The 26,475-nt window shown below is 34.4% G+C and overlaps 1 protein-coding gene across 2 annotated transcripts; it reads right to left on the reverse strand.

Annotated features, from left to right (window-relative positions):
• Nucleotides 1-728: 728 nt before the first annotated feature.
• Nucleotides 729-25,762, reverse strand: LOC100261468 (protein ALWAYS EARLY 3). Of its 2 annotated transcripts, XM_059736789.1 has the most exons (21): nucleotides 25,557-25,762; nucleotides 25,006-25,312; nucleotides 19,395-19,493; nucleotides 18,782-18,844; nucleotides 17,291-17,368; nucleotides 16,607-16,799; nucleotides 16,058-16,323; nucleotides 15,583-15,961; nucleotides 14,144-14,221; nucleotides 12,669-12,949; nucleotides 12,478-12,534; nucleotides 11,769-12,092; nucleotides 11,505-11,683; nucleotides 11,129-11,411; nucleotides 9,610-9,852; nucleotides 7,547-7,708; nucleotides 4,524-4,667; nucleotides 4,192-4,410; nucleotides 2,897-3,196; nucleotides 1,177-1,341; nucleotides 729-1,063 (listed from the first exon to the last, which is right to left on the reverse strand). In XM_059736789.1, exons 2-20 carry the CDS (start codon nucleotides 25,108-25,110, stop codon nucleotides 1,177-1,179), a joined length of 3,618 nt encoding a protein of 1,205 aa, XP_059592772.1. In that variant the 5' UTR covers nucleotides 25,111-25,312; nucleotides 25,557-25,762; the 3' UTR covers nucleotides 729-1,063. The 2 variants fall into 2 exon arrangements, with proteins under 2 accessions (XP_059592772.1, XP_059592773.1); XM_059736790.1 differs by having other exon boundaries at nucleotides 729-1,341.
• Between the last annotated feature and the right edge of the window lie 713 nt (nucleotides 25,763-26,475).

Genomic DNA, 26,475 nt, shown 5'->3' on the forward strand with positions numbered 1-26,475 from the left:
TTATCCTCACAAGCAATGAAGAGCATACAAAAGCTTTGAAATATGATTTCAGGCATTAAAATGAAACTCAATTTTTTACTTCAAGCTCTTAATTATATGACCTTGATATGCCATTACTAACTTAACCCATTAAAAACTAGAAATGCCAGAAATAGTTCTACACTTAGGCCACTGTCTAATAGCCCTGTCAGGATGAGCTTCTTTTGAGTAGATTACAAATAGGAATTTCATTCTTTTTTTAAGAGGAAAAATATATGTTTGAATGGAGTTAGATGAAAATAGAAAGGGTTTACTTGAGAAAAGACTATAAATTAGACAAAACTAATCAGTAGTAAAGATAAAAGAAAATGCTTTATAAATAATTCAAGAAACCTGAAGAAAATAAAATAGTAATTGATAGAATACTAGTTAAGATGGGAAGGCCAAAAATTGATAGAATTAGTTGAAATAGGAAAGCTGGAAGCAATAAAATTGAAATCCATCTCATCCCATAAGGGGTCTTGGCCATCCTACCACTTTTCCAACAATTCTATTACCCAGACATGCAAACTAATATGCTGGAAGTGATCGAAGAGACTTTGTTGTTCAATAATATTGTAAATTGCTAACATGCATCCTATATTCCCTAATCTTCTGACAACACTTATATTCATTCCTTTTCAGAATCATGCTTTTGGAGATTAATACTGCAGTGAATATGAACCATTCCTAACAGAAACAAATTGCTATATCATGAAACTTGAGCCCTAGACATGAGCCCATTCTTATCATTGACTTAAACAGTGAAGATGTGATCACTTCTGTTCTTATATGTAGAATTCAATTTCCATGGCTTTTCATTCATCAACAATTCTATCTAGCTCTATAGTAAAGCCAAGTGCATCAACCAAAGGGAAGTTGATCACCTCATGCTTCTACCTGAGTGGACCTCTGCGGCAAAGTACACGTTGGCTTTTGTACTGCCTCTTCGAAAAAGAGAAGTTAACTTCATATTCTGAAATAGTAATGTACAGAATTACATCCAGTATGTACTGATACATGTACCGATTCCTGTTGGAGGTAACTGAAGACAGGAAAAGAAAAACAGTTCACATGATCTGAGCACTGAAAAAGAAAACTTCACTCTCTAGAACTGCAGATTAACATAACTGACGGAAGGCTCAAGTAGGTGCTAACCTATGTAGGTATGAGTGCCAATATCTGATTCCTAATGATTCCCATGCACTTTTGTATCTCTGCATAAATTGGAAGGTTCTGCGAACAGCAAGGCTGCAAACTTGTAACAGCAGAATCCAATATCTGGGCCACATTGGCTGGTGGAAACTGTCGTTCTGTACATTTCTGCATTTTGTTCCAATAGTATATTCAGGAGTTATAGAATTATTGATCTAGTATAACAATCAATACAACCATGCATCTCATAACAGGGCAACGTCAAATGCTAACAATCAGAAAAATCTAGAAGAACTAGTTTAACAAAGAGCCCCTTCAAATAATCACTCTGAATTTGAATTGATACTAAACCAATTTACTCATAATATTATAGACTAGAATCTTTGTATTCCAAACCCTTCACTCTCCTCTCATCCCCCTCTCACCCCACTCAAAGCAAAATGGGAAAAAAATAAAATAAAGTAGAAATAAAAACAGAGAAAGAAAAATGGGGGAAAAAAAGAATAAGACAGAATACATGCAAGAGAAGGGGTTTGAAAACCCCCAGTCCCTTGAAAACAACCTCTGAGATTTGTGATTTTGCACCCTGCCCAACAACTTGGTAAACCTGATGCAAAAATTCACATTCTCATCAAATAACTTTCATCCTCCCACTAAAATAGTTGGGTAAGGTTCAAATTGATTTGGCTATTCCATCCCCTGAATATTTAATGTATAAAACCTATAGGAAATCTATTGTCCAGTTGTCCAAAATTACAAGGACATCCTGAACATTTCATTCTCATATAGGGCTGCTATATGGAGGATTAAAAGCCAAGGGACAATAAGCATTGTTAACCACTCAATTCTTTTCCATCTAAGAACCATCAAAGAAAAAAAGTTGGTACACACACATATAAATAATTAAGTTGAAAGTTAATTTGTTTATTAAACTGATTTTTTATTTTTTATTTTTTGACAAGAAAGGTAGACATTTGGTTTTCAAAATCAGTCAACCACAATAAAACTTAGAATGAATGGTTGGGTGTGTGACCACCCTGTAATTTAAGCTACTGATCCTCAAATTACCGCCACACCCAACATAAGAAGATCTTAATGAAATCTACTTTTATGTTTACATTCTTTGTTTTTTTAGGTTCTATTTGGGAAGTGTTTTTAAAAATCGTTGTCTGATGTTTTGTAGAATAAGAGTCTATTAGGGAACTTCAAATATTTTTAAATAGTTTTCTATGTTTTTAAATATGCTTTAAAAATAATTTTTATATACAGTACTTTATTTTTAATCATTCTTCATATTTGCATAGTTGTTCTTTAAAACAAGTTCTTCGAAAGTAATTGAAAACAACTAAAAATATTTAAAAGTTGTTATTTGAAAACACAATGTTTTCTATTTTTAAGAATAGAAAATTGTTTTTTGTTTCTTGGTTATCAAACATATTTTCTTGCTTTTTTGTTCTAGAAAATAGAAAATTGTTTTTAAAAACAGTTATCAAACAAGGTCTTAGTTTTCAAACCTCATAAATGAAACATTAAGGAAAAAAATTATTTATAATAAAATAGTGTAAAAAATCATAGAAGGCAAAAGCTTGTATACAACCACTGCAAGGCCCTAAATAAAAGAAAATTGCAGGACAGACTTCCCATTTCCTTTGAAGAGTATTCCGTTAAAAATATTAGATCTAGTATAAACAGAAAACATGGGAACATTATCCTAAAAGTTTACCTGAATCATGAGCAAAGTAGCAACACAGTGTGTGATCAGTTCTGCAGGGATCTGTGCTTCATTGTCATCAGATGAAATGTTCAACTTAAGATCAGGTGCCTGACTACCTGACAATGGGTTTGATGTACAAGAAGTAAACTGATCCTGAGAAGCCAAACTGCCATGAAGTGGATCTGGGGCAGCAGAAGATCTCATAGTTGACATGCCAGAATCATCTACTAAAAGTCGATTGTTCACAAAATCTATAGCATCCTCAATCCTCTCAACATTATTTCCCTCTTCCTTTAATGATGACATTGCCTGGAGCATTTAACAGGAAATTGTAATAAGAATAAATACATTGTACTGGACCTAAAAACTAAAGCACCACCAACATTGTTGGAATGAAATATGAAATCATTGAAGTGAACCCATAAACCCAAACCATGGTTTTGAAGTATCAGTTACAGAGACGCATCATCTGATTTGTATGGGTACTTGGCATGGATGGATTGGGCCATATAACTAGATGCACAAATCTAGTAAATAACAATGTTTCAAGTCATTATGCTGAAACATGAACATTGTGCATTAGGTATCATTCACATATAAAGTAGCATTCTGGCTAATATAGGGATCATAGATTGTGTGACTCAATGGCAAGTGGTGCAAGTGTAGAACACTATTATTTATGCGCATAATCAGTATGCTAAAATCCCTAAATAACCAAAAATTAAAAATTAAAAAAAAAAAAAAAAAAGAGAGAGAGAAAAGAAAGAAAACGTGAGGTTTCTGAATAGAACTGAAAATTCATTCTTCAATTCTTTTCCCTTTAGTTTTTCAAGAACTCTAATTATTTTTGCAACTACAGTGACCTAGCTAACAAAGAAATTGCACGCTGCCAATGAAGGATATTAAAATCTCTTCATATCATGAAACTTACTGACCTAGAGCATTTCCAGTCTACCCAAAAGCTCTCCATCTTCTGGTAGGTTTTAACCTAAGTGAATTTTTAGGTTATGAACAAGTAAAGATGGTGCCTCACCAATTGGATGGGCATTTAACCACATTGAGATGAGGTCCCAAAACAAATGGCCATGCTAGCAAGTTCAGTAGTCTGTAAATTACACTTAGGAGATAACAACACAATTTATAAACATGTAACTCCATATATGGTCCAAGACATTGAAAGAATTTATTTTTGCATGTATCACATAGTAGATGGACTGAAAATAACTGCTTATTTAATAAATAAAAAAAACCCCAAATAATTTTAGAGGCAACTGGGAAAGGAGAGTTAAAAGGCCTTCTCATACCTGCATAGCTGCATCTACCATGGTTCGGGCTTTCTTTCTTGAACTTTCAACAATTTCAACTACATGGGTTCCCGATTCTTGTGTGTAGCATGAAGAACAATCAAATGAGCTCATAAGGCCACCAGGATCAGCTAAACTGGCCATGGGCTTTGGCCATGTAACTGGGGAGTTTCCTCGATAAGTATTGCGTTGCCTCAAGCGAATCAAAGCAGAAGAAACCTGCATACAGAAGGAATAAACTCAAGAACTTGCTGCATGGTTGGAGCTAAACAGTTTGCACATTGACAATAAGACTAAAAAAATTGAACAGTAGTCCAGGGAAACAAACATGCCTGTTCATCAACTTCATTTAACTGCACAAGTAGAGCAGCATATTGCTTCTTGAAAAGATCTGACTCTTTAAGAGAGCTGTCCCCATCTTTATAGTTTTCCGACACCTCATCATTCATGCGCCTCAATTCACACAACACTGCTTCCTACATATTATAATAGGAATCATCAGCTCAGTTCTAAACTACCAGAGTCCTGATAGGAAGATTTGGATGAGTTTCTATGGCTTCTGATGAAAAAAGATGACATCATGTGAAACAGATTATGATAATAGCTGAATGAAGATAAAAATGAATGGCCATACCACAGAGACATAAAACTGGCAAATTAGAAAAAGTAGGTAACTAACTGTTAATCAAGAAGGGAACAAAACTAAACTAAATAAAATTTATCTACACACAGAAGAAAGATGAAGAAACTCATGAAATGAACAGAGATGTAGTGAAACAAGCTCAAATATACTATACTTATACATACCAATTAGCTATTTTTGCAAAATTCTGAACTAATAAGAGGAACTTCTGCATGACAAATAACAACCCAAACCTGACCTTTTTATTCATATGACTGAAGGACTGTAAAAGTTACAGAAGAAGAAAGAGGGCAAGATCAAAGATGTTAGGCTACCTCTTATCCATGTTTTCCTGAGGAACCCTGGAGTAAACAAAAAAGAAAACTAAACCAACTCCAATATTAGGATCATGCTTTTACAAAATAGAAAAAGTGTTTCAACCCGTGGATTAACTTAAACATATATGATCTGAACTAGAACTAATTTAAGTTCATTTTTTCTATATCTTTTATTTTTAACTTTCTTAAATCAACATGATTACAGCCATTATCTGAAATGAATTTCAGTTTAAATTTTAGTACTCAACTATTGCTTTTCATAGTGGCGGAGCCAGCTAGTGCCCAGGAGGGGCAAATACCCATACCACCCCCCCCAATGAAATTTTGATAAAAATATTAAGGGTAATGGGATTTGATCCTTTGACCTAAAATTTTGAGAAAACTACCTGCCTACCACTAAGCAATGTAAGTGGTTTGATGTTGGTTTGCCCCCTCAAACTAAGTTTTATATATTGCCCCCCCTCAACCTCTTTTCCGGCTCTGCTGCTGCTTTTCATGTGAAACTGAAAACCCTAATGTTTAGTTTGATTGCTGCTAAGACACAAGAAAATATATGAAAACATGAATTTTGTAGCTGGTCAGGTTTGGAGCCACTATCACAAAATACAAAGCTGGTTTTCATTTTCTTACAGCTTCTCAACAATCCAAGAGAAGATTAGGTTGTACTTGCTCAAAAAGGGAAAAAAAAATCATAGGTTTTTTTAACTCTGACCCTTGTTTCTATTCAATGCTCTTTTAGTTTTATTAACTGAGCATTTGTGGCTGGAAAAGACAGGATTTAGAATTCCATGCTAAATTATTGCATTAGGCATCCATATTTTTTAGGATTAGGCACCATGGATTGTAACTAATTGCAAACATTTCAAAACAATAACACTTATCAATCTAACATTCCCATCTTTGCTAAGCTCTATTGCTTGAGGAATATACTCAAATACAATATGCAAAAAGAAAGAAGAGACTGTCATTTTCCATGATCGCAATGAATTCACAAAGTATAAATTGGGAACATTGCTTGAAAGGATCAAATTATTCCAAATGAAGCATCTAAATTTACCCATTAGAGAGTGGTATTTAAATGTGTCAGTGACTTCAAATATCTGGCATTAGTTTATATATTTTCAAATTGATTGTTTGAAACATGAATAATGATCTATAAAATATTATATAATCTTCAAAGTCATTCAATATTGATTTGTGTATCTTTTAATTTTCCATAATCTTTTCATTTAGGCTCCTATTGCAGAGGTTGTTCAGAGCCTAAAAGCTCTTTTTGACTGTTGAACTGCTTGACAGCATGTCAGGCTGCACATTAAAGCATTTTAGAAGTAGAAGAAATTTTTGGTCTACAAGCACTTTTCAGTAAAGTGGAGGAAGAGATGCTTTTGCAAAAGGGCTTTCAGAAGTGGGTTCAGAACTTAAAACCTTTTATCATATTTGTTAGAGCATGACTCATATTTTGGGCCTAAATTCTAATAGGTTAAACTTTTAGGAAAGATAGAAATTCAACAATATTCAAATACCAATAGCTTCTTAGCACAGATCTTCTCACAAAATCATTTTACTAGGATCTACAGCTTCCATAGGACACCTATCTTGGTTCGGTGACTTAGTAAAATTAAACTTCAGGGTCAGATAATATGGAAACTCTCATTCATAACTTCTCATATTATCAACTTACCAAGAAACTACTGATCACTACAAATCTCATCACTAAGATTCTTGGTCAGTCTGAATCAGATGACTTAATCAGAATGTGACAATCCAAGGACTTGCTTCTTAAGTTATACAACAAGATTAATAAATTACTACTCCACAAGTTTTTCCGCTCACTGTAGGAATGCCGCTCAACAGCCATCAAGCACATGAAACAAATGAATCAAGACTTCCTATTTAAATTGGACTCCTGCTGCAAACAAGGAGGACAGAAAATAAGAAGCCATTTTCTGGTTCATTGATTCAGAACATAACCAAACCGAGCCATGGGAAGATGTCATTTTCATCATTTGTCAGTTTAGCTCAAATTTAGTGACTGGTGTATAAACTATTTCAGGGTTATTTTGGATATTTTCCTACAAATAATCCAGATGCTTGTCCTAAAACTATTTTGGACGAATTTTTCATAGATTCGTACCCCAAGGAAAATTCTAGCAAAGATTTGTGATTCTACTGAAACATAGAGACCTTATGACAATATGAATCAAGTAGTGACACAGCAGGTATACTTGACAGACAGAGTAATAACACAGGGAAAATGACAATTTGGACATAAAAAAAAAGTTTGTTTTACCTAAGATGAAGGATATAAGCAGTTTAAAACAGAATATTATTGAATGAAAATATAGTACTAGAGAACATCCAGAGCTGATGCATAAATAAGTATTAGTGGCCCAACCTTTTTGTCAAGAGCACGAGTCAGCTCAGAAAGAGCTTGGACATCAGCTTCCTTTCCTTGGTTCTGTGCCAGTATAATAGATTGAGAATTTGCCACTTGTTGAGAATTAGCAGCTTCACCAGATCCAACTTTAGCATGGAAATTAGCATTTGTTGAACCCGCCTAATGAAACAGTACAAAATCTCACAATCATACTACTTCTGGATGCTTAACTAAACTTTTCAGGAAACAGGGTGGAAAAAAAAATAGTCAAAATGGGAAGGAAAGAGCTTAAAAGGAATCAGAATCAGAAATTCTATTGAAGCATTTACAAAACTATTAGGAAACAGATTGGGAACGAAAGTTATCCTTTTGAAGTGTTTACTAGCAATGAAGGAAATAGAATGAAATATATAATTTTACTATAATATCTTTATAAAAAATATTTTAACATTTATCATTCAGAGAAAAAAAGGCATGATAAATAAATTATGTAGAAAGGAATAGATTCATTTCTTGAACTTATTGTATTTTTATTTTATAATTTTGTTTGACTAAATAGATTTTGGATGAGAAAAAAAAAACAAAAAAGCTTCTCTACTTATTTTATAATATGTGACTCACTGCTAATAAAAAAAGATATTTAGTTTATTTTTCTTTTTTATTAATAAAAATTATTAAAGACACAAAAAAATTATTAAAATATTATATAGTTTATATTGCACCTCAAAATTAGAAGTAGAGTGGACCTCATTAATTCGTGAAATACTAGATTCATTTTTGCAAATCAACTTGTGAGGGAAGAAACTGCCTATTAAAATAAACTTATACTAATAAATTTTCTCTAATTAAAAATAAGAAAGTAAAAACCAGGAAATTTTGAGAAATGGCTCAATAAACTTGAGAATTTAGCAAAATTTTCTACTTATTTTTAAAATATGTAATTGTTTATAGAATTTAAGATATTAAATTTTTTAGTTTTTTTAAGGATTTTATATTAATAAAAATTATTGGAAGAAAAAAAAAATCATTCTCCTTGTTATTTTAATCTTTAATATAAAGGAATATTTTTTTCTAGAAGATTTTTTTTATATATATATATTTTAAGAAGTATTTTTTTAGTACAAAGGTAATATTTTACTACTAATTAAACTGCCAAATTTAGGATAAGCATAACTCAAATAATATTTGCACATTAAGTAATAAAAGTAAAAACCATGGGATAGGGAAAAAAAAGGCAACATGTAGGCAAAATATTCATTCCTGAATGAAAGGGAATTGGTTTCTTTTGTGGGTGATGCAGAAAACCCATTCTACACTACGGAGGAATGGGTTTCCTCAAAAATAAGTGGGACCCACATTCAGGTTGATTCCAAGAACAAACACTTGGAATTCCAAGAAATGTAATAACTCCTCTCATTCCTAGGGAATGAAGTAAACATGCCATAAAAGTTTTAGTTGCAATTCTGAAGCCACAAACATGTAGATGCAGACAAAAGGGACAAAGATGATGGATAACAGAACATAAGGCCCTCTATGGAGAGGCTAAACAGCATTTGTATAACTATAACCAACACCAAAAATTTGGGACAAGCCTTTTTCCTAATTGACTCTAGCAATATAATTCCAACAATCAAGAACAGTATCCTGTTAAAATGGAATACATGAAGATTAAATTTCCGGTCATTATTCTAAGGACTAGATAATACTTTAAAAGAACAATATTATTTTATTTAGAGATTTTCCATATAGTCCAAAAAGTTTGAACTGGGATTCTGATATGGAGATAGACATAGGTTTTTCGGTCTGAGAGAGCAAAAAGAATAAAAGCAAAGTAATCCAGGAGTTAAGATTTGACATACAAGCACAATGAAATGCATGTCAAATCACAATAAAGATCTTTTTCCCAAAAAAAAAAAGAAGAAGAAGAAAATATTGACTTTCAGAATGAAAAACACCTCTTGCTGTCAATTAACAGTCTTTAAAATAAGAGAAAGACCACACATTTTATAACCCAAATGTTTATAGAAATCCACCGAATCTGATATGCATACAAGCAGATTTAGTGGTGAGAACCTACTGACCTTTGTCTGCTTTAATAAATTGTTAATGGGATAGGTTGATGGGGAAAGATGAGAAGGGCCATCGACATTCTCCATGTTCTCACTCGTAGAAAATTTCCCATACTCTGTTATTTTCCTGTCTTTTGGTCCTCCGTTCATTTTGAGCTCACTGACATTCTCAAAGAATTTATTGACAGCTAGACTGTGTTTTGTAAGAGATGCAGGCATGTTTTCCAATGGATTTAGGGGCATACAATCAATATCCTGTAACAAGAAAATTATTACACCATGCTCTCTGAAGAAAACAACAGAGATTAGGGGACAAAAACATTGCCATACTTCGTAAAAGTTGCAATGAAATTAGAAAAAAAAAAAACTACATTAAGTTTTTTGTTGCAACATAAAAAGAAACACTTAGCACAATCTCTTGGAATCAATATGATACAAAATACACCTTCACTATCATACCAAAATTGCAAAGCATAGTTAAGGGGCATTGGAATAAAATTGGCACATGGCTCAACCATCTAAATTTTCAGTTATGCTCTTTGCTTTATTTTTCACTCCAATTTTCAAACAATTCAGAATTCCTAATAATTTCAAATGGGCTCACACAAAATGGCCAAATTGATGAATTTGATATGTTTTGGGATATCTGAATGGAATTCAGTAGGCAGGTGTTTGGTCTGTCTAACATACCATAGGTTTCAAGCATATGCAACAATGCTCATGCATGTGCCTAAAGGAATATGGGCCACTACTATTATAGATTCAAAATTTTTATACAAGGCATGTTGATTCTGTAAAAATTAAAGAAAACATAGAAGAGATAGTAACAATTTGGTGTTTTACACAGAATGGTCTAAGAAGTTCGCCTTCCAAGTGATTGAAGTTAATTAATCGCTGGGCATATTGCAGAACTCGGAATTAGAGATGAAGTAAAACCAAAATAAATCAATAGAATGCAACTATAGTTCAATATATATGTAATTCAACTGCAAGGTTACAAATACTATTGCACCATTGTCATCCATATTTTATTGCATATTTAACAAGTAAAATAGCCATCAACTAAACGATTTCTAAAAAAAATTTGAATTTCTATAATGTAATATTTCCCACGAATATCATCTAGGACATGATATAGCAGAAGCAGCACATCCCATGTTCACTGCATCAGATGTTGATGTCTTGTAGGCAAAGTTGCCACTTTAAATTGTCAAGAAGCTTAGGACCATATAATATATCAGTGTCTTTCACTCAACAATCATATTTTAGGGCAATGTAAAGGAAATCCAAGATAGACCATTTCTAAGATTTTGGCAGGCAGTTGACTATTATCTTTGTATTTACTTTTTTCATTAAAAAAAGGGGGAGAAAAAAAAGAGAGAGAGATAAACAACTTGACTGTGCCATTTTTTTTGGTTGAAAAAATGCAAATTTTCCAAATCATAATAGCTACAGATTCCAAGAACATTTTTAATCAGATAAAAAGAACATTTACTATGTTATAATCAGTGTCAGTCAAGAAATGCATTACCATAACTAATTCGACCCCTAGTTCAGGTCGCTCAAATTGAACCCGGCACCAAGTACGATCAACTGTTAAAACTTTTCCATCATGAATCTCTCTTGTCCTGGGATGAAGAGCAACAACACGTTGTCCAACTGATAAAGGTGGTGCTAGATCAGTTGGAAGTCCCTCCCTGGTACCAGCACGAAGTTCAGTATAATGTGTTCTAACAGAATCACGATATTGGTTAAGCTTCTCCTTTTCTTCCTTTAAGAATTGCTCAGAAAATCTCCGCGGTTTTCCAAGAGAACTGCACCAGCAAGAAAGCAAGAGTTAAGTCTTTAGAAGACACTTCACAGAGCCTAGAAACTGCATAAAACATGAGAAGTTGAAATGCAAGCACCTTCTTATGACACCCCATTCAACACGAGTCAATCTTGGAACATGGCCCAACCCTACATGATCCAAATACTCCACAAATTCCTTTTTAGCAAACCATGGGTAATCAATTGCACTGTAGAACCACTCAAAAGCACACCATCTCCGTACCCGATAGCAAGATAGGCAATTAGAAAGCTTTTCCTGCAATTAAAATTTATATATACAAAAATATTTAAACTTTAAGGAACCAAACATTATAGAAATGGACATAACAAAAAATTTTAACCTTAAGAGTGCGTGCCCTGTCCTGGACTGAAGGAATGGGTATTATAGGTTGGTCATTTACATAATTCTCAGCAAACCTCAAATCTTTCTGGAAAGATGGCTTCTGAGTATCCATCTTACGCCTGCTTCTCACTTTAGTAGGTAAATGAACCTGGTTGGCAGAAGAAACCTGTGCAGGTACAACCAAATAGTTCTCCTCTCTTCTGGTTTCAGTACTTGAAGAACAGCGTTCTGGAGGTTTTACCAACTTCCCTTGTTTTGGGTGTGAAGCACTATGAGAAGAGCGTTTACCTTTACTCACAGGTTTCTTCCCTTCATCTGTAGCCTAGAACCAAGAATAGTAGTAAAATAACATCAAAGATGGCAAACGTTCCATGATATACAAAACAGAAGGCACGTGAAACAAAATCAAATTGCAATTCCAGTTGCAAAAAGTACCAAACTAAAGGAAGTCTATATGTGAATTAAACGATTTCAACCTTAATACCTGTACAGAAAGTTTATGAATTTACAATGCAAAGCATAACCCTAAAAATTTAAACTTCCAGAGAGGGAAAAAAAACAATTCTGGTTAGTTATTGGATACATATAAAAATGGTCTCTTATATACTCTTTAGGAAATGGGATTGGCAAAGTTTTTTGTAATCAAAACAAAGTCATTACTTCCATAGAACTGTTAAAAAGTATTTAACAATAAAAGAATTGCACACCTCAGTTTTTTGGGAAACACTCAAATTAGAATCGGAATGAGTTTCACTTTCCATACCCTGCAATTGACAGACAATTTTGTGAATGGTAAACAATTAATGTCATGAGCTGGATGAAACATCTATCAGAATATCAGCAGAAAATAAAACACGGGCTGGCATGCAGATGCTAGTTAAAGTTACATAGATCTAACCTTAAAGCCAAAGGACTTCTGTTTTCTTTTCCGGCTTCCCGTGATAGATGGTTGAGGCCCCTCCTTTATTTCAGGGAAAGAACTAATATCAAGTGCTGAGAATTTTTCGAGTTTCGATGCTTTAAGAGGTGGGATGTTGACTCCAGGAACTGAATTATTCCCTTTCACTTTAGCTCCCAAGGTTCTAGGTTTTTCTCTTCTATGGTTCACAGGCATAACATCCAGCGTCTTAGACTCATCAACGATATCAATATTTTCTCCCTTGACTGGAACAGATGACTCTACACAAAAATAATAAATAATCAAATCTCGAAAAAAATTTTGAGGTATAAGTTTTGAAATAAAAAGTTGAACATTGACAGAGAAAATCAGATAATAACAGAGGACATAAATTCAATATAAAATAAAATCATAATACTTTAACCTCACCTCATTGACAACCAATAATACCACAAGTACTGTGAAGGATATGACAAGAACAAATAGAACAAAAAGGATTGCTTGAAAACCAGGGAAGTAAAAAAGAAGGGGATAAAAAGACAGACAAGCCACCAGTATTTAACTAAAACATACAAAAATATGTTTCAACTTAAAGAAAAAAAAAAAATTGTAGGTAAATTTTTGTCCCCATCGGGATGTGAACCTGGAACCTCATCTCCAATTCTTTACCACTTAACCCAAGCCTCAAGGGCATGTTTCAACTCAAATTATGCTCTGAAGGTCAACTGGGAGTGGCTTTGGGAATGCCACTCATTCTTTAGAATATAAAAACGTTAAAAAAATGCTCCTCCTTTCACCACAAGTAATCAATTATTTGACATGAGCAATGGGAACAGAAGTTTTGACAATTGGTGGAACACATTTTATTTTTTTCAAGTTAACTAGAATTTTTACACATACCAAGATAGTCTAGCAGTTGAAATGATGGGGCAAACTGCATGCAAAATACATTTCAAGATTCATAAGAAAACCTAGTACAATCAGATAGCATTGAGATTCCCACAATATTTTATCATTCATAAGGTTGCACTGATGCATTTGATTGATAAATTCCTAAAAACACAGGAATCCCCTACCAATGCTACTGTTAATAAAGAACCAAGGATTCCATTGGCATAATGGTATCTGCTAGTGACTGTGAAATTAGACCGTACCCTTCAAGCAAATAAAAGAAATAAAGCAAAAATCAAAACCATCAAATATGACAAGAAATCTTTCAAAAATATATCATAAAAACAGTACCAGCTATCAATGTTGTATGCATACCCTTCAGAGCTATCTAGCTCGATATTTCATTTTATAAAACGTTAATTTGCACAACATTTTAAAAATGTCTAGGGGGGCGCGTGTGTATGTGAGTGTGTGCGTGCGAGAGAGAGAGAGAGAGACTAAGAGAGAGAGTCTATCCATTCACTAAGCCTGACTAGTCATCACAATATCTTAAGAAGGGTAAAAGTTCAAAGAAATTTTGTTACCAGTGTCAATATTTGTTGCAGGCATCATCAAGGATAAATCTGCCAAAGTTTGCAGGGCATCAAAGGCAGTGCCTTCATCTACACAGAGAAATAAAATAAAATAAAAAATGAGTAATACTTGAAATACACACAAGCATCAAGGACAGGCACAAGTTGAATTGAATCCCAGCGAACAAAAAATCAGGAAAAGAAAAAAAATACTAGATCATATTAAACAATAATGCCAACAAAATGTCAATACGCATAATCGGAGTGCACAAGGGGTCTGTTATCAGACTTTTTCACTAGCTATAACTAAATATACATTCCACTACAGCCTGTTAAGCAAGGTCGTACAATCGAAAAAACTAAAAAATAAATAAATAAATAAATAAAACAAAATAAAATTTTTGGAACAGTTCAACTACTAAATCTTAACAATTTGCATTCTGCTTCCAGTACACATTGACAAAGACAGCATCCAAGAGACCCAAATATGTTGAACAAGAAGACAAAATTCCTAAGACAAAATATAATTCACATTTTTTCCCATGTTTTGAGGTATAAGTACACAAGATTCGAGTTGATAAAGATCACAGTTTTATGTTTACTATTATAATCAATCTCACACATATAAATACACAAACAATTTGCAAGGGTTAATTTTCCTAAATTAGCTAACCCTGAATCAGGCCGCAGTTTCAGAAGCAAACAACAAGAGCTGTTTGAACCTGAAATTTTTGGTGCATCATTAGAAAATCATCACCAACTGAAATTTGTAAAGAGTCATAATCTTGCTTGTCTCCAGCTTTCTCCAGCACAGTCTCCTCAATGCTTTCACTGCTTTACTGGACAAAACTTTGTTAACAGGAAGAGATATCTACTTCAACAATCGTTTTCTCATAGGTTATTTTTTTCTGGGAGACAGAATAGAATCCCAAATCTTTCCATCTCATTCCCAACCAAAACCCCTTGCCACTTGAGCCAAGAGTCAAGGGCTTAACTTGCTTCAACAATAAATTTTGTGAAAAATTCAAGAGAAGGAACAAGACAAGATTCTGAAGAGAATAAAGAAAGTTATCCTCAATCCAGTTTCCAATCATAAAAGATGTACTTTTATAGGAAACTTTTCTTTTACATGGATCATAGGTAACTTTTTTTATTACATGGAATTGAACCTGGAATCTTCTTCATTTACACACCAACTCATGCTGCATGAAAAATTTTCAACCAAAAAAAAAAAAAAACACAAAGCAAAACAAAAGGATATGAAGCAGCATGTTCCAAACAAAATGGGAAAAAGAAAAGAAACAAAACAATATGTCAACGAAACAAAGAAGATTCAAAATTGGAAAGAAGACAACTGGATTTGCTCTATGTAATAAAATAAAGGCAACTTGCATAGTCATAAGAAATAATTATATAAAAGGAAAAACAGTAGAATTTTAATGCAAACATACCTCCTCCAAAAAGAACCTTTTTGCTTCTCTTCCTTGTACCCTGAGAAGAGGACCGTACAATTTTTGCATCCACAACCTCTGTTTCAAGTCTTCCTCTGACAGCACTCAGCTTTTGTCCCTCCTCCGTCCCACTACAAGCTTCTTTTATGTCATCCAAATGATTGTTACCACTATCTTCAACTTCTGCCTTCTTCCCATAAAATTTCTTCCCCTTCTGTTGAACTTCTACTGTACCAACACCTTCTGCATTTGTCAAATAATTTTTATCTCTAGCATAATCTCCATTATCAGCTTCCATGCTTCCTAAACTTCCTTCAAAACCAGCCTCATCCATTTCACTACCAATAATCTTGGCACTGGTCATTTCTGAGTCAGCATGCTAAATCCCATGAAGAGGTTACAATCAATTACAATCAATTTCATGATAAATGCTCAAAAAGCAACACAAGCCATCAAATAAAAAGTAAACAAGTACCATCCTTTCACCATTCTGAACAGGTGATGATCTAATGTTATCCATTCTTCTGTTTGGCGTTTGAGAAACTTGAGGAGAACCACCCCTCTGTGACGCTTTTGCCAATGTTAATGCTACCTCATGAGCAACATCATCGTCAACAGAATCTACCTTTAATTTCAGACCTTGCCTAGTTGGAGAAAAGTACTTCTGGCCATTATCTTTATCATATGAATATGAAACAGGAAATCGGGGTGTCCTTTTTCCAACAGCTCGTGGTCTACTTCCTAAAAAGACATAGAAAGCAGCATCAGCAAATTCAAGTCTCAATATCACTTTCATTATAATAAGAAAGAATTAGCCATCTTACTTCAGGAACCAATGTAAAAAAGTACACCAAGAAGAAACCAAACATAGAAATTCACATTTTACCTCTCAATTCCTTAATAAGTTTACATCAGGAATTGACAAAATTATATATATATATATATGTGTGTGTGTGTGTGTATGCGCGCGCGCGTGTGCACTCGCGTGCGCACATGTGTGTAAAGAGTGAGAGAGAGTGTTTACCACCAGAGCGCTTCTTTTTCAACAATGAAAGGCAACCATAACTTGATGCAGCTAAAGGTGACTGCGACAGATCAGGAAAATGCCCATCCAATTCTTTAGATGAGTTAGGCCGAATTTTTCCCCGACCACGTTTTGGAGGTTTTCGTGATGTTCCGGTTCCATCATTGCTTTCTTGTCCACTATCACTTCCCTCCTGACACAGCATAACCAATTTATTGTACTACCATCAAATATACTATACTACCATTTAATACCTAAGGTGCTTGTCAATGTGCCCAGATATACACTTCTTCCACACTTTTAGAACAGGGAAAAAAGAAAAAAAAGCCTCACATGCCCCCAAAGAAGGTGTTTGGGGAGGTGGGGGGAGAGAGACATTCCTCTTTAAAAGCTGGGTGCCTGAGATTCAAAGCAGAAGTAGCAGCAAACCAATTGCACTGATAGCACTATTACTGTTATCATTTCAGATGGCTTAAGTACATTTTTCTTCCTGTTGTTTCTCCATTTTTATCACAAATTTTGGCGTTCCCTTTCTCTATGTGCATACAAGTCAAAGGGAAAACAACATTTGGGTGCTAAACACAAACTCCACAATCTCTCAATAAGTACAGCTGAAACATATCGATAGAAACTAAGAGGCATAGAAAATCCAAAACCTTGGTTGAAATTAAATTTGAATCTCACCAGAACCGTGTAGTGGTCAGTCATCATTGCTATTAGTCCAACCACAGAAGCAGTCCCCTCAGGAAGAGATAAGTAAGCCTGAAAATATAGCACATGAATCGCCAACTTTTAATGAAAACCATGCTCTGTTGCTAATGAAAACCTCATCATTAATGCCTGATATTCACTATTTTTAAGGATTAGAATTCATCACATAAGGGATAGTATTGGCCAAAATACTGTAATAAGCACTTAAGGCATAAGCTTAAAATTAGAATAATAATAGTAATAAACAACAGAAAACAAGCATGTCCCTGGCGTATCGTGATTCTGCAAAACAATTGGCTATTGTAAAGTAGATGCTACCCTAAATGTGTTGAAGCCTAGTATAAAACCTAGATATCATGCGCCTCAAAGCAGTTACAAGTGTCATTATCACTAGTGTAGTGATCCAATGCACAGGATATTCCAAGTCAGGAGCAAATTATTGTTCAAATAATTTTAGGGTTTTGCTGAGTATTGCTCTTTCCCCTTTCTGATGCAAATTGTATGGTACATATTGGTATCAGTTACCTATACCACACTATGTCAAGTTATTACATACTTGTCACTCAGTTAGGTCTCAATGCAAGAAAGACAAAAAAAAAGGGACTTTCTGGAAAAGCTGAAAGTCCTGCATAGTGAGATCAGTCACAAAGCTACCACCGGAGCATGCCTGTACATTTCTTAAGAAAAAACACAGACAGTGTAGTTCACCTCACTCTAGCATCAAGCCACACCAGAGACATGCAAGACTTGCTCAGAAAGCATTAAATTCCTTCCCGTTGTCAATTGGTTCAGAGAGCATCAATAACACTAAAACAGGGGAACAGAAAGCAGGAAGCAGATATTTTTCAGAAAGGAAATTTTCATTGTGGAGAGATAAAAGAGTGATGAACACTGTATAAAGAAGATGGCAAAAATATCTTAGGCATGAAGGGATAGAAATTAGAAACCAAAAAATTGGCAAGTAAAATTGAACTCAGAACTTGCAAGATAACTTGCTAGACTCATGAGTAAAATCAGTTGAAATAACGACCCAAAAATATTCTGGGTTAAGGCTACTTTCTAAAAATAAAGGTCTGCATAGGGCGTCAAACCTAATTAGTAGCATATATTTCTATTAGAATTTCCGTACTACAACAGAACTAGAGTATCACATATTGATTGAAAAATTTTTCAAGGCAACTCAAAATTCCATGTTTTGGCGGGCCAGTGAGGCCATCAAGCATGACTGCACGAGACCTTATACTGTAGAACAAAACCTCTTAGTGCACTTAAATTTGCAATCCCAAACAGGATAGCAAAAAGGAACAAAACAGGTATGCTCTTTTTCTTAAAAATTAGAATCAACTTGCGCGATGTAAATATCACATACAATTTCAATGCATCACAAAATTTAAAATAAAAAAAATCAAGATAATTGATTGTCAGAATTCTGATGACTTGAACAAGATTCAAAACCACACCTACCCTATTCATTGTGTAAAGTGCCTCAACCATTTCCACAGATCGATTACGAACTACTGAAGCCACCTGAAAACCCAGAAGGAACAAGAATCAGAAGATGTTATGACCATCACGAATTGAGTAAAAACAGTAGATCTCAATTTTATAAGGGTTAATTTCACTCAACTCCCCTCAAGATTTGGTTAAGTACACTTGACTCCCCCTAGTTTGAAATTTCATCAAATACCTCCCCTATTTTAAGTCAAAGGGGAGGTGAGTGAAAATAATAAATAAAAAAGATAGGAGAGGTATTTGATGAAATTTCAAACCAATAAGGGCTAGACATATTTCGCCAAAACCTCAAAGGAGGTGAATAAAATTAACCCATTTTATAATGAAGTAAAACCATTAAAAAGTTGAGAACATCAAATCATAAGCTGGCTCCATACAAAATTGCAAGGAGGAGTACTTGTAAGTGAATAATTCTGATTGCCACACAATAAAGCAAGCTCAATTGAAGTAAATACTAATTGCCTTGTAACCTATATTTAATGAAAATACTATACCATGTTGGAAAATGAACTAACTTCTTTTTTTTGTTGGGAGAATACTGTACCATGATGAAATATGTACTAACCTTTTTCCAATCTTTCCCATGCTTGCGATATGCTTCATAGAAACGCTCAAGCTCTTCTTTGCTCCATTGAGACCCTAGCATGTCAGATAATTTCCTCTTCTGCACATGATAGAAAGATTGTGACAAGTTAAAGGTTTGGCAATTCAAACTTTTCAACATTAATACTTGTTATTGATCCAGCCTTCAGAGCCATAATGCAATGTCACTGAAAAAGAAATAATTGTTTATTTCTTTAGTTGCAGAAATAGAACAGAATATCAACACCAACTAAACAGATAAAGAACTAATGAACTGATGAGGACGATATATTCCTAGAATCGAATTACATAACATAGAAGACACACAACTTCCTAAAGACACCCTGATCATCCTATTCCAAAAACAATACATTCTAATCCACTAATTTAGTAAGACACAAGATCCCCTCTTCCTTTCCTCCCTCTTCTTTTCAGTCTTAAGACTTTAATCAAATGTCGTTAAGATATTTTCAACTTATTAGCTAAAAGCAGTAGTTTCCATAATCCTGTCAAAATATTTGCGTAGAGAAGATTTCTAACTTCAATTCAATGCTTCTCGTTATATGACTGAATAAATCATGTCAATTCATAGATCATATCATCTAATACTTTTTCTTCTTTTTTTTTTAAAGCATCACATCTTGTCATGCATCATACAGTATAGTATATCATAATTTAATTTTTTACACATTAGGAAACAGAGAAGGCAAGGACCTTAGAAATGGGATTTTAGTTGTATAAGACCATTGATTTTTCTGTAGTATTGAGATGTTCCAACACTTGGATCCATTGTCCAGTTAATAAGTCTGAGGATACAAGAGCTAAGAGGGAGCCTCACTTTTAGATGTTTTTGTGGGTTTTGTTTGTGGATGAAGGGAAGTGAAGGGTGTTAGATGTTTGAGCCTTATATCCTTTTCTTTGTGCTTAAGTGGTGTTCTTTCTTTTTGTGGCTGACTTGCGAAAGCCAACCTCTTCTGCGAGGAGAAGTTTGTGGTGCTCACAAGGAGTGAATCTTCTAAAATGAGTAGGGTCCATGGGCCCAAAGTGGACAAGATCTACATAAAACAATTGTCCTAACAATAACTCATCCTTATCGTACCTTTCATTCATGAATCAATGAAGTGTTTCAATATTTAAATATAGAGTTATATAACCAATTTTATGAAATAAATTATGGGTAAAGGGGCAAATGTAGGTTTTATAAATCTGACATGTATTCATCATAAAATTCAAAACAAAAATCTAAACTTTTAATTCCAAAAGATCCATTACTAAATATGATCATTCAAGACTGCCAAGATCAAAGAAGTGACCAACCAAAATACCAAAAGAGGAAATATAAGCATAAACAAGTATAACAATATACTTAATCTGACAATGGATGTATATGCATGCCATTTACAAATTTCTAAATTTCCAAGTTCAATCATTGACAAACAAAACCACCCACTCCGGAAAAGACAAAAACTCAAACAAGAAACATTGTCATCCTCAAGGTCAATATTTAAATCTTCTAAACAAACTATTTTTTTTTTTTTTTTATCAATAAATATATAATTGTATTGCAAAGAGGCGCTAAAATAGCAACCCACAGAATTACGGTATAAAAGAACTTACCCCCTTACAAAAGGGCCCATACAACAAGGGAAAAAACAAAAAATCTTCTCCCTTAACGCATACACACCCACTCTATAAAATCTTCTAAACAAACTATGTTTCATTCAAATAAACAAATATTTGAGTTTCAATCTTCTTTGCATGCTGTCAACAACAGAAGTGCAATATTACTCATTTTCCTCTCTTCGTTTTCTCGTTGCATTCATTTTCCACCAAAAAAGAAAAAGAAAGAAAAAGTGCAAAATGAATTTAGATTCTAAGTACCACAAACTCACATTGGCTGTTTACAGAACTACGACTCTCCCCAACTACCTATAAGTAGAGAGGGGGTTTAATTTGTTGTAAGCATCTCAAGATTGATACGAATAGAATCCTATGATAGTGGAAACAAGACATTCAATTTCAACCTTAAATAAACTTCTATACAAAAATGATTATCTTTTAAGAAAAAAATTCAGAAGCATTCAAATGTGCATAAATCACACGTATCAGGTATCATATAATTCAAATGTGTATGGCATGATACAATTCCAAGACATATCCATGATCTGTATCATCTTACATAAAAATCTATTGTAACATATTGAGTATAGTATATTTTCTACACCTATAGTTAAATCCCATTCATTCAATAGATTTCCTCATATAACATTAAAAAAACTAATTTGTTTTAAACAAATGACTAAATAGGTTTCATAATGTTTCAAAATGCAAGCATGCAACCTCTATCATTAATATTTGTCCTTTCAAGAATAAACCAATTCATGCCTTTTCATTTTCCTTGCAAGTGATTGCTTTGCATTTAGTTGCAAAGTAATTCCAAGATTCTAATTCTCAGACAAGCTTAGCCAAACCATATCATCTTCTATGTCCAAAAAGAAAAAAATAATAAAGTAGTACAGAACACTCTTTAACTGATATACCCATCACTAACATGTACCAAACTAGTCTAATATGTCCTGAACTCCATATAATTCACTAGAGAGATAAGCACTCAGAATGCCTATTAACATTCCACTGCACAAACAATGTAATAACATTCATCCAAACTCTTTGAAGAGAAGATCATCTACTTTGTTCATAATGAAATGAAGCCTGATGTTCTGGTATTCTAGAAACTCCCCATTTGAACAGTACCAGATCCAGTTATGCTTCATTAGGTAACAAGGACTTCAATTTCAGACTAATAGTCGTGTCATACCTTTTAGAGTATTGACTCCCTGAGTATCAATTAATTCTGTTAAAAAATAATCAGTTACAAGACGGGCATCCATATTACTGCTCTTGTTGCATATAGGGCAAATCTCAGATGAGTACATGACAGTAGATGTAAAAAAATGCAAGCATACCTAATTCATGTTGGTTCCCACCATTATAGGATTATAGGATCAGTGAAGATGAGGTTTGAGAAGTCATTGTGGTTCTCCTTGAGTAAGGGGTTTGGATAGAAGGACAAACCTCATTTGGTGAATGGGAATGGAAGGTGGTACACTTGCCAAAATGGGTAGAGGGTTGGGCATTTGAAACTTTGAAGAGGCAAATAAGGCCATCTTGGGCAAGTGGTTGTGGAGATAGAAAGGAGTAGGTGCTTGAGGGAAATGGTGTCTAATAAATATGAGGATGGAATTAGTGGCGATTCTCTCAAGAAGGCCTCTTTTAGAGTAAGACCTGGGAAGGGATAAGAACGGGATGGGAGGAATTTCTTTCTCACTGACGCTGTGCAGTTGGAAACCTGGAGACAGAGCCATTTTAGCAGGATGTATGACGCAAAGTGGATTGGCTAAGAGGGGTTCCCAAGTAGGTTAAAGAACACAGCCAATAGAGAAGCTTTTGTGGCTGCTTATTTGGTTCAAAGAGAAGAGCAGGTTGTATTTGATAATTTTTAAGGAGGTTTCAAGAGGTGGCGGTGCTTAGGGACTGTGAAGATAGCTTGACATGGGAGGATAAAAAAGATGGGGAAATTAATGTCAAAATCTTTCTACTGTTCCTTACAGCTGGAGGATGTTGTCATCTTTCCTATTAAAGAAGTTTGGGGTTTGTGGGCTCTCAATAAAGTGGGCTTCTTTGCTTGGGAGTTGTTTAGGGTAAGATTCTAATGTTGAATCAGCTTAAACGAAGAGGTTCACCTTTGGTGAACCATAGCCACTTGTGCACAGGTAAAGAAAAATCAGCTAAACATATTCTTATTCATTTTAGCAAGGCTAGGGCTCTATGGCACCCGTTATTCTCCCTGTTCCGCACTGCATGTGTTCTTCACAATTCACTGAGAGAGATGTTATAGTGATGCCATGTGATTTTCTAGAAAAGAAACATAGGAAGGTTAAAGGACTACCCCATCGTGTTTGCTTTGGACCATTTGATAGGAGGCTATCATAGACATTTTGAAGATGCAAAGAGCATGGATCAATTGTTCAAAGACTCCTTTACTCAGGTCCTTTTCCTTTGGTCTAAAATGTCTCTAGGTGTTGCCTCTTTGTCCTTATTAGATTTCATTGACTGATTTTCTTAAAGGGATGGTGTTTTCAACCTTCTTTTCCGTTCATTTTCATCTTTTGGCATGTTCTGTATATTTCTTATATATTGGGGTTGCACTTCCTATTTGTTAGATGCTTCATTTCAATTTTTATTTTTGCCCATCAAGAATATGATAGGACTTCCCAGGACTGAGGGTTAGAGGAAGTAAAGATGGTCATGGAACAAATCCAGAAAACAAACGACTTCATCAAAAGAGCAGATGTCTTGGATTGGTTTCTGAGTGAGATAAAGTATTTACTTTCAAATATTTTTATAAGAAGGTGATGAACAATAGGGTGGTAGAATTTCTAGCTAAAGAGGTGTGAGGTTGTAGGGCCCCTTAAAGGTGGCTTTTTCTGATGGGAGCAGTGATATACCCAAAGATATTGATTTGATGAGTTAGCAAAGAGAAGTAGAATTATTTCCAGATGGTGTTACTAGTGCGAAATGGATGAGGAGAGCATTGATCAATTATTACATAGCTGGTTGGCTTGAGAGGTGTCGTTGGTGCTTTTTCCTCTCTCTGGTGCACACTAGGTTCTTCCTAGGAAAACGGTTGTTATGGAAAAGGGAAGAAGAACAAGGGCAAGGAAGCTAACACATTAGCGTGCTGAGTTTGCAAGAAGTGGAAGAGAACGTTTTGGACACCATTACCCTTATGCGTAGGTTGGAAACTAAGCCAGGAGAGTGACACATAAGGAATCAAGTCGAGGGAAAGGAGAGGGAGTTGTCCTCCCCTTTCTGCGGATGATTGCCTACCTGACTCTAGAAGATCCTTTCCAGACTTTGTTGTTAACTTTGAGGAATGCAGCAGTAGGTTGTTGCTATGTTCTTTCTCCTTCCTATGCATAGTTGCTTTTCTTTTTCTGAGCGTGTTCTCTGAACGCTGTATAGTATGCAGGGACCCATCACCCCTACCTGCATCTTTCTACAAAATATCTTTTGCTTAAGAGAAAACAAACAAACAAGCTCACGCAACTGTAAAGAACTTGTTTTTATTGTTTTGGAACATTGCTAGGTTTGTTTCTGATGTATGGTATAGCCAGTATTGAAACCCTTCTAAAACCTCCAATCAGATCACCCTGCTCTTATTGTTACTTTTTAAATTCTCAATTCAACTCAACATTTCTTGTGCTAATTCATAGAGTATTGGAGATCACAGAAACATTAACCCTATCAGATACACTGTAGAAAGAAGGACCAAAGCTTGACGAAAAAAGAAACTTGATCTAGCATTCAAACAACCCCATTTAAAAAAAAAAAAAAAAATCACCTCGCCTTGTGAAGCTAAACAAAAAAGCCCTTCTAATTATAACATGAAATCAATACTAACAACATTCAGAAAAAAGAAATATTAAAATTTTAAAAAAAAAATCCAGATATTACTTGTATCAATTTGGGGAAATTTAATTGACTGCAGCAATTTAAGAAAACGAATATCTTTCAACAAAGCCAACACTCACCCGCAGCCCACTCTTGTTAGCCTTTTCACCGTCCTTCTTGGGGGAGATGTCACTAACGTAAGAGAATCGCTTAGTCACAGTTCTCGACTTCTTTGTTGGCGCCATGAGCTTCCTCCTCTGCTGTTCTAAACAGAAGCAAGTTAGAAAAACTGAAACCTAATAAACCCCCGATCTCGAAAGGAATTTCAAGCCCAAACCGCAGGTTGCCGAAAAGCAAGGAATCACATCTCAAACCACAGTGGCCAAAACTCCACAAAAACGCTCCACAGATCCTCACCGATCAGCACATGCACTCCCTCGGATCCTCCTGCGCTCCACTCACACCACCCAAAACAACACATTAACGAAAATAAACAAACCAAGAAATTAAATCAAATGATACCGCGCACTCCCCGTTTGGTTGCCAAGAAAATAGAAACCTCAATTTCAACTGCGAACGTCAAATTGGTTCCCGAAAACCAAAACCCGTCCTCAATTCCCCGGAACCAAACAGACGGGTTTGAAATTATCAACCACAACCCTAATTGAAAGATCAAAGAATGTGCTCTCACCGATCCCCGCCACTCCAAAAAATCACCGTGAGGTGGAGCGCACGATACCAATCAACCCACAGAGATGAAAATGATTATTGGATTGAAGAAAATCCAGAGAGAAACCAAAAAATTTGGGGGCAAAACCGCGAAAACTTTGAAAGGAAAAAGGCCAGTCCTTTCTCTGCAATCTCCTTTTTCTGTGTTTTTTTGTCTTTCTTTATTTATTATCAAAATTTCAAAGAGTTTGGGTGTCAAATTTTGAAACGCCAAAGCCTTCCCCGTCTTTCCACCGTTTCCGTGCCAAAACGCACATTCCTCCGTCGTTTCATTTTCTCCGTTTCCGTACCGTTGATTTCAAACAAATTAAGTAAAAAAGATTTGGTGATACATTTTTTGAATTTGGATTACGCTTTTCAAACGTTTGAATTTTATTTGTGAACTTTTATAAAATGCTAATAATTTAAAATATTAATTTTTTGTCTTTTTTAAAGTATGGATTTAATTGCTTTTTTAGCTTTTTTATTTTTTTTTATTTTATGGTGGGTTATAAATTATAACTAATTTTTACTTAAATAAATTCCCATGAGAGGTTTTTTGGGTAGGTCTCAAATCTATCTTGGTAGATTCTTTTTTATTTTTTTTCTTTTTTGGATGTGTTTTAAAATATTATTAAAAAAATACATTAATTAAATCCTTCAATAATGCAAAAATATCAAGTATGATAATGAATCGATTACAAGTTTAGAAGATTTTTTACATGGATTCATTGTATTCTATTAGCCATTTTTTGGTCAACTAATCTTTTGATATTTGAAGGGAAAAAATATAAGAGAATTTTTTCACAATAATTATTTTTTTCATTTTTTTTCTTTTTTATCAACAAGTTGAGAATAAGAAAATTTGAAGGATATATTTTTATCGCACTTTTCCCCTTATC

This window comes from Vitis vinifera, chromosome 5 (assembly GCF_030704535.1).
Source record: "Vitis vinifera cultivar Pinot Noir 40024 chromosome 5, ASM3070453v1".
Taxonomy (NCBI): Eukaryota; Viridiplantae; Streptophyta; class Magnoliopsida; order Vitales; family Vitaceae; genus Vitis; species Vitis vinifera.

Coding starts and splice junctions, on each gene's coding strand:
- LOC100261468 (XM_059736789.1), bottom strand. CDS start 25,110: ATGGCGCCAACAAAGAAGTCGAGAACTGTGACTAAGCGATTCTCTTAC. Junction 18,845..19,394: donor ATGGGAAAGATTGGAAAAAG/GTTAGTACATAT, acceptor CTGGGTTTTCAG/GTGGCTTCAGTAGTTCGTAA. Junction 17,369..18,781: donor CACTTTACACAATGAATAGG/GTAGGTGTGGTT, acceptor CTATATTTTCAG/GCTTACTTATCTCTTCCTGA.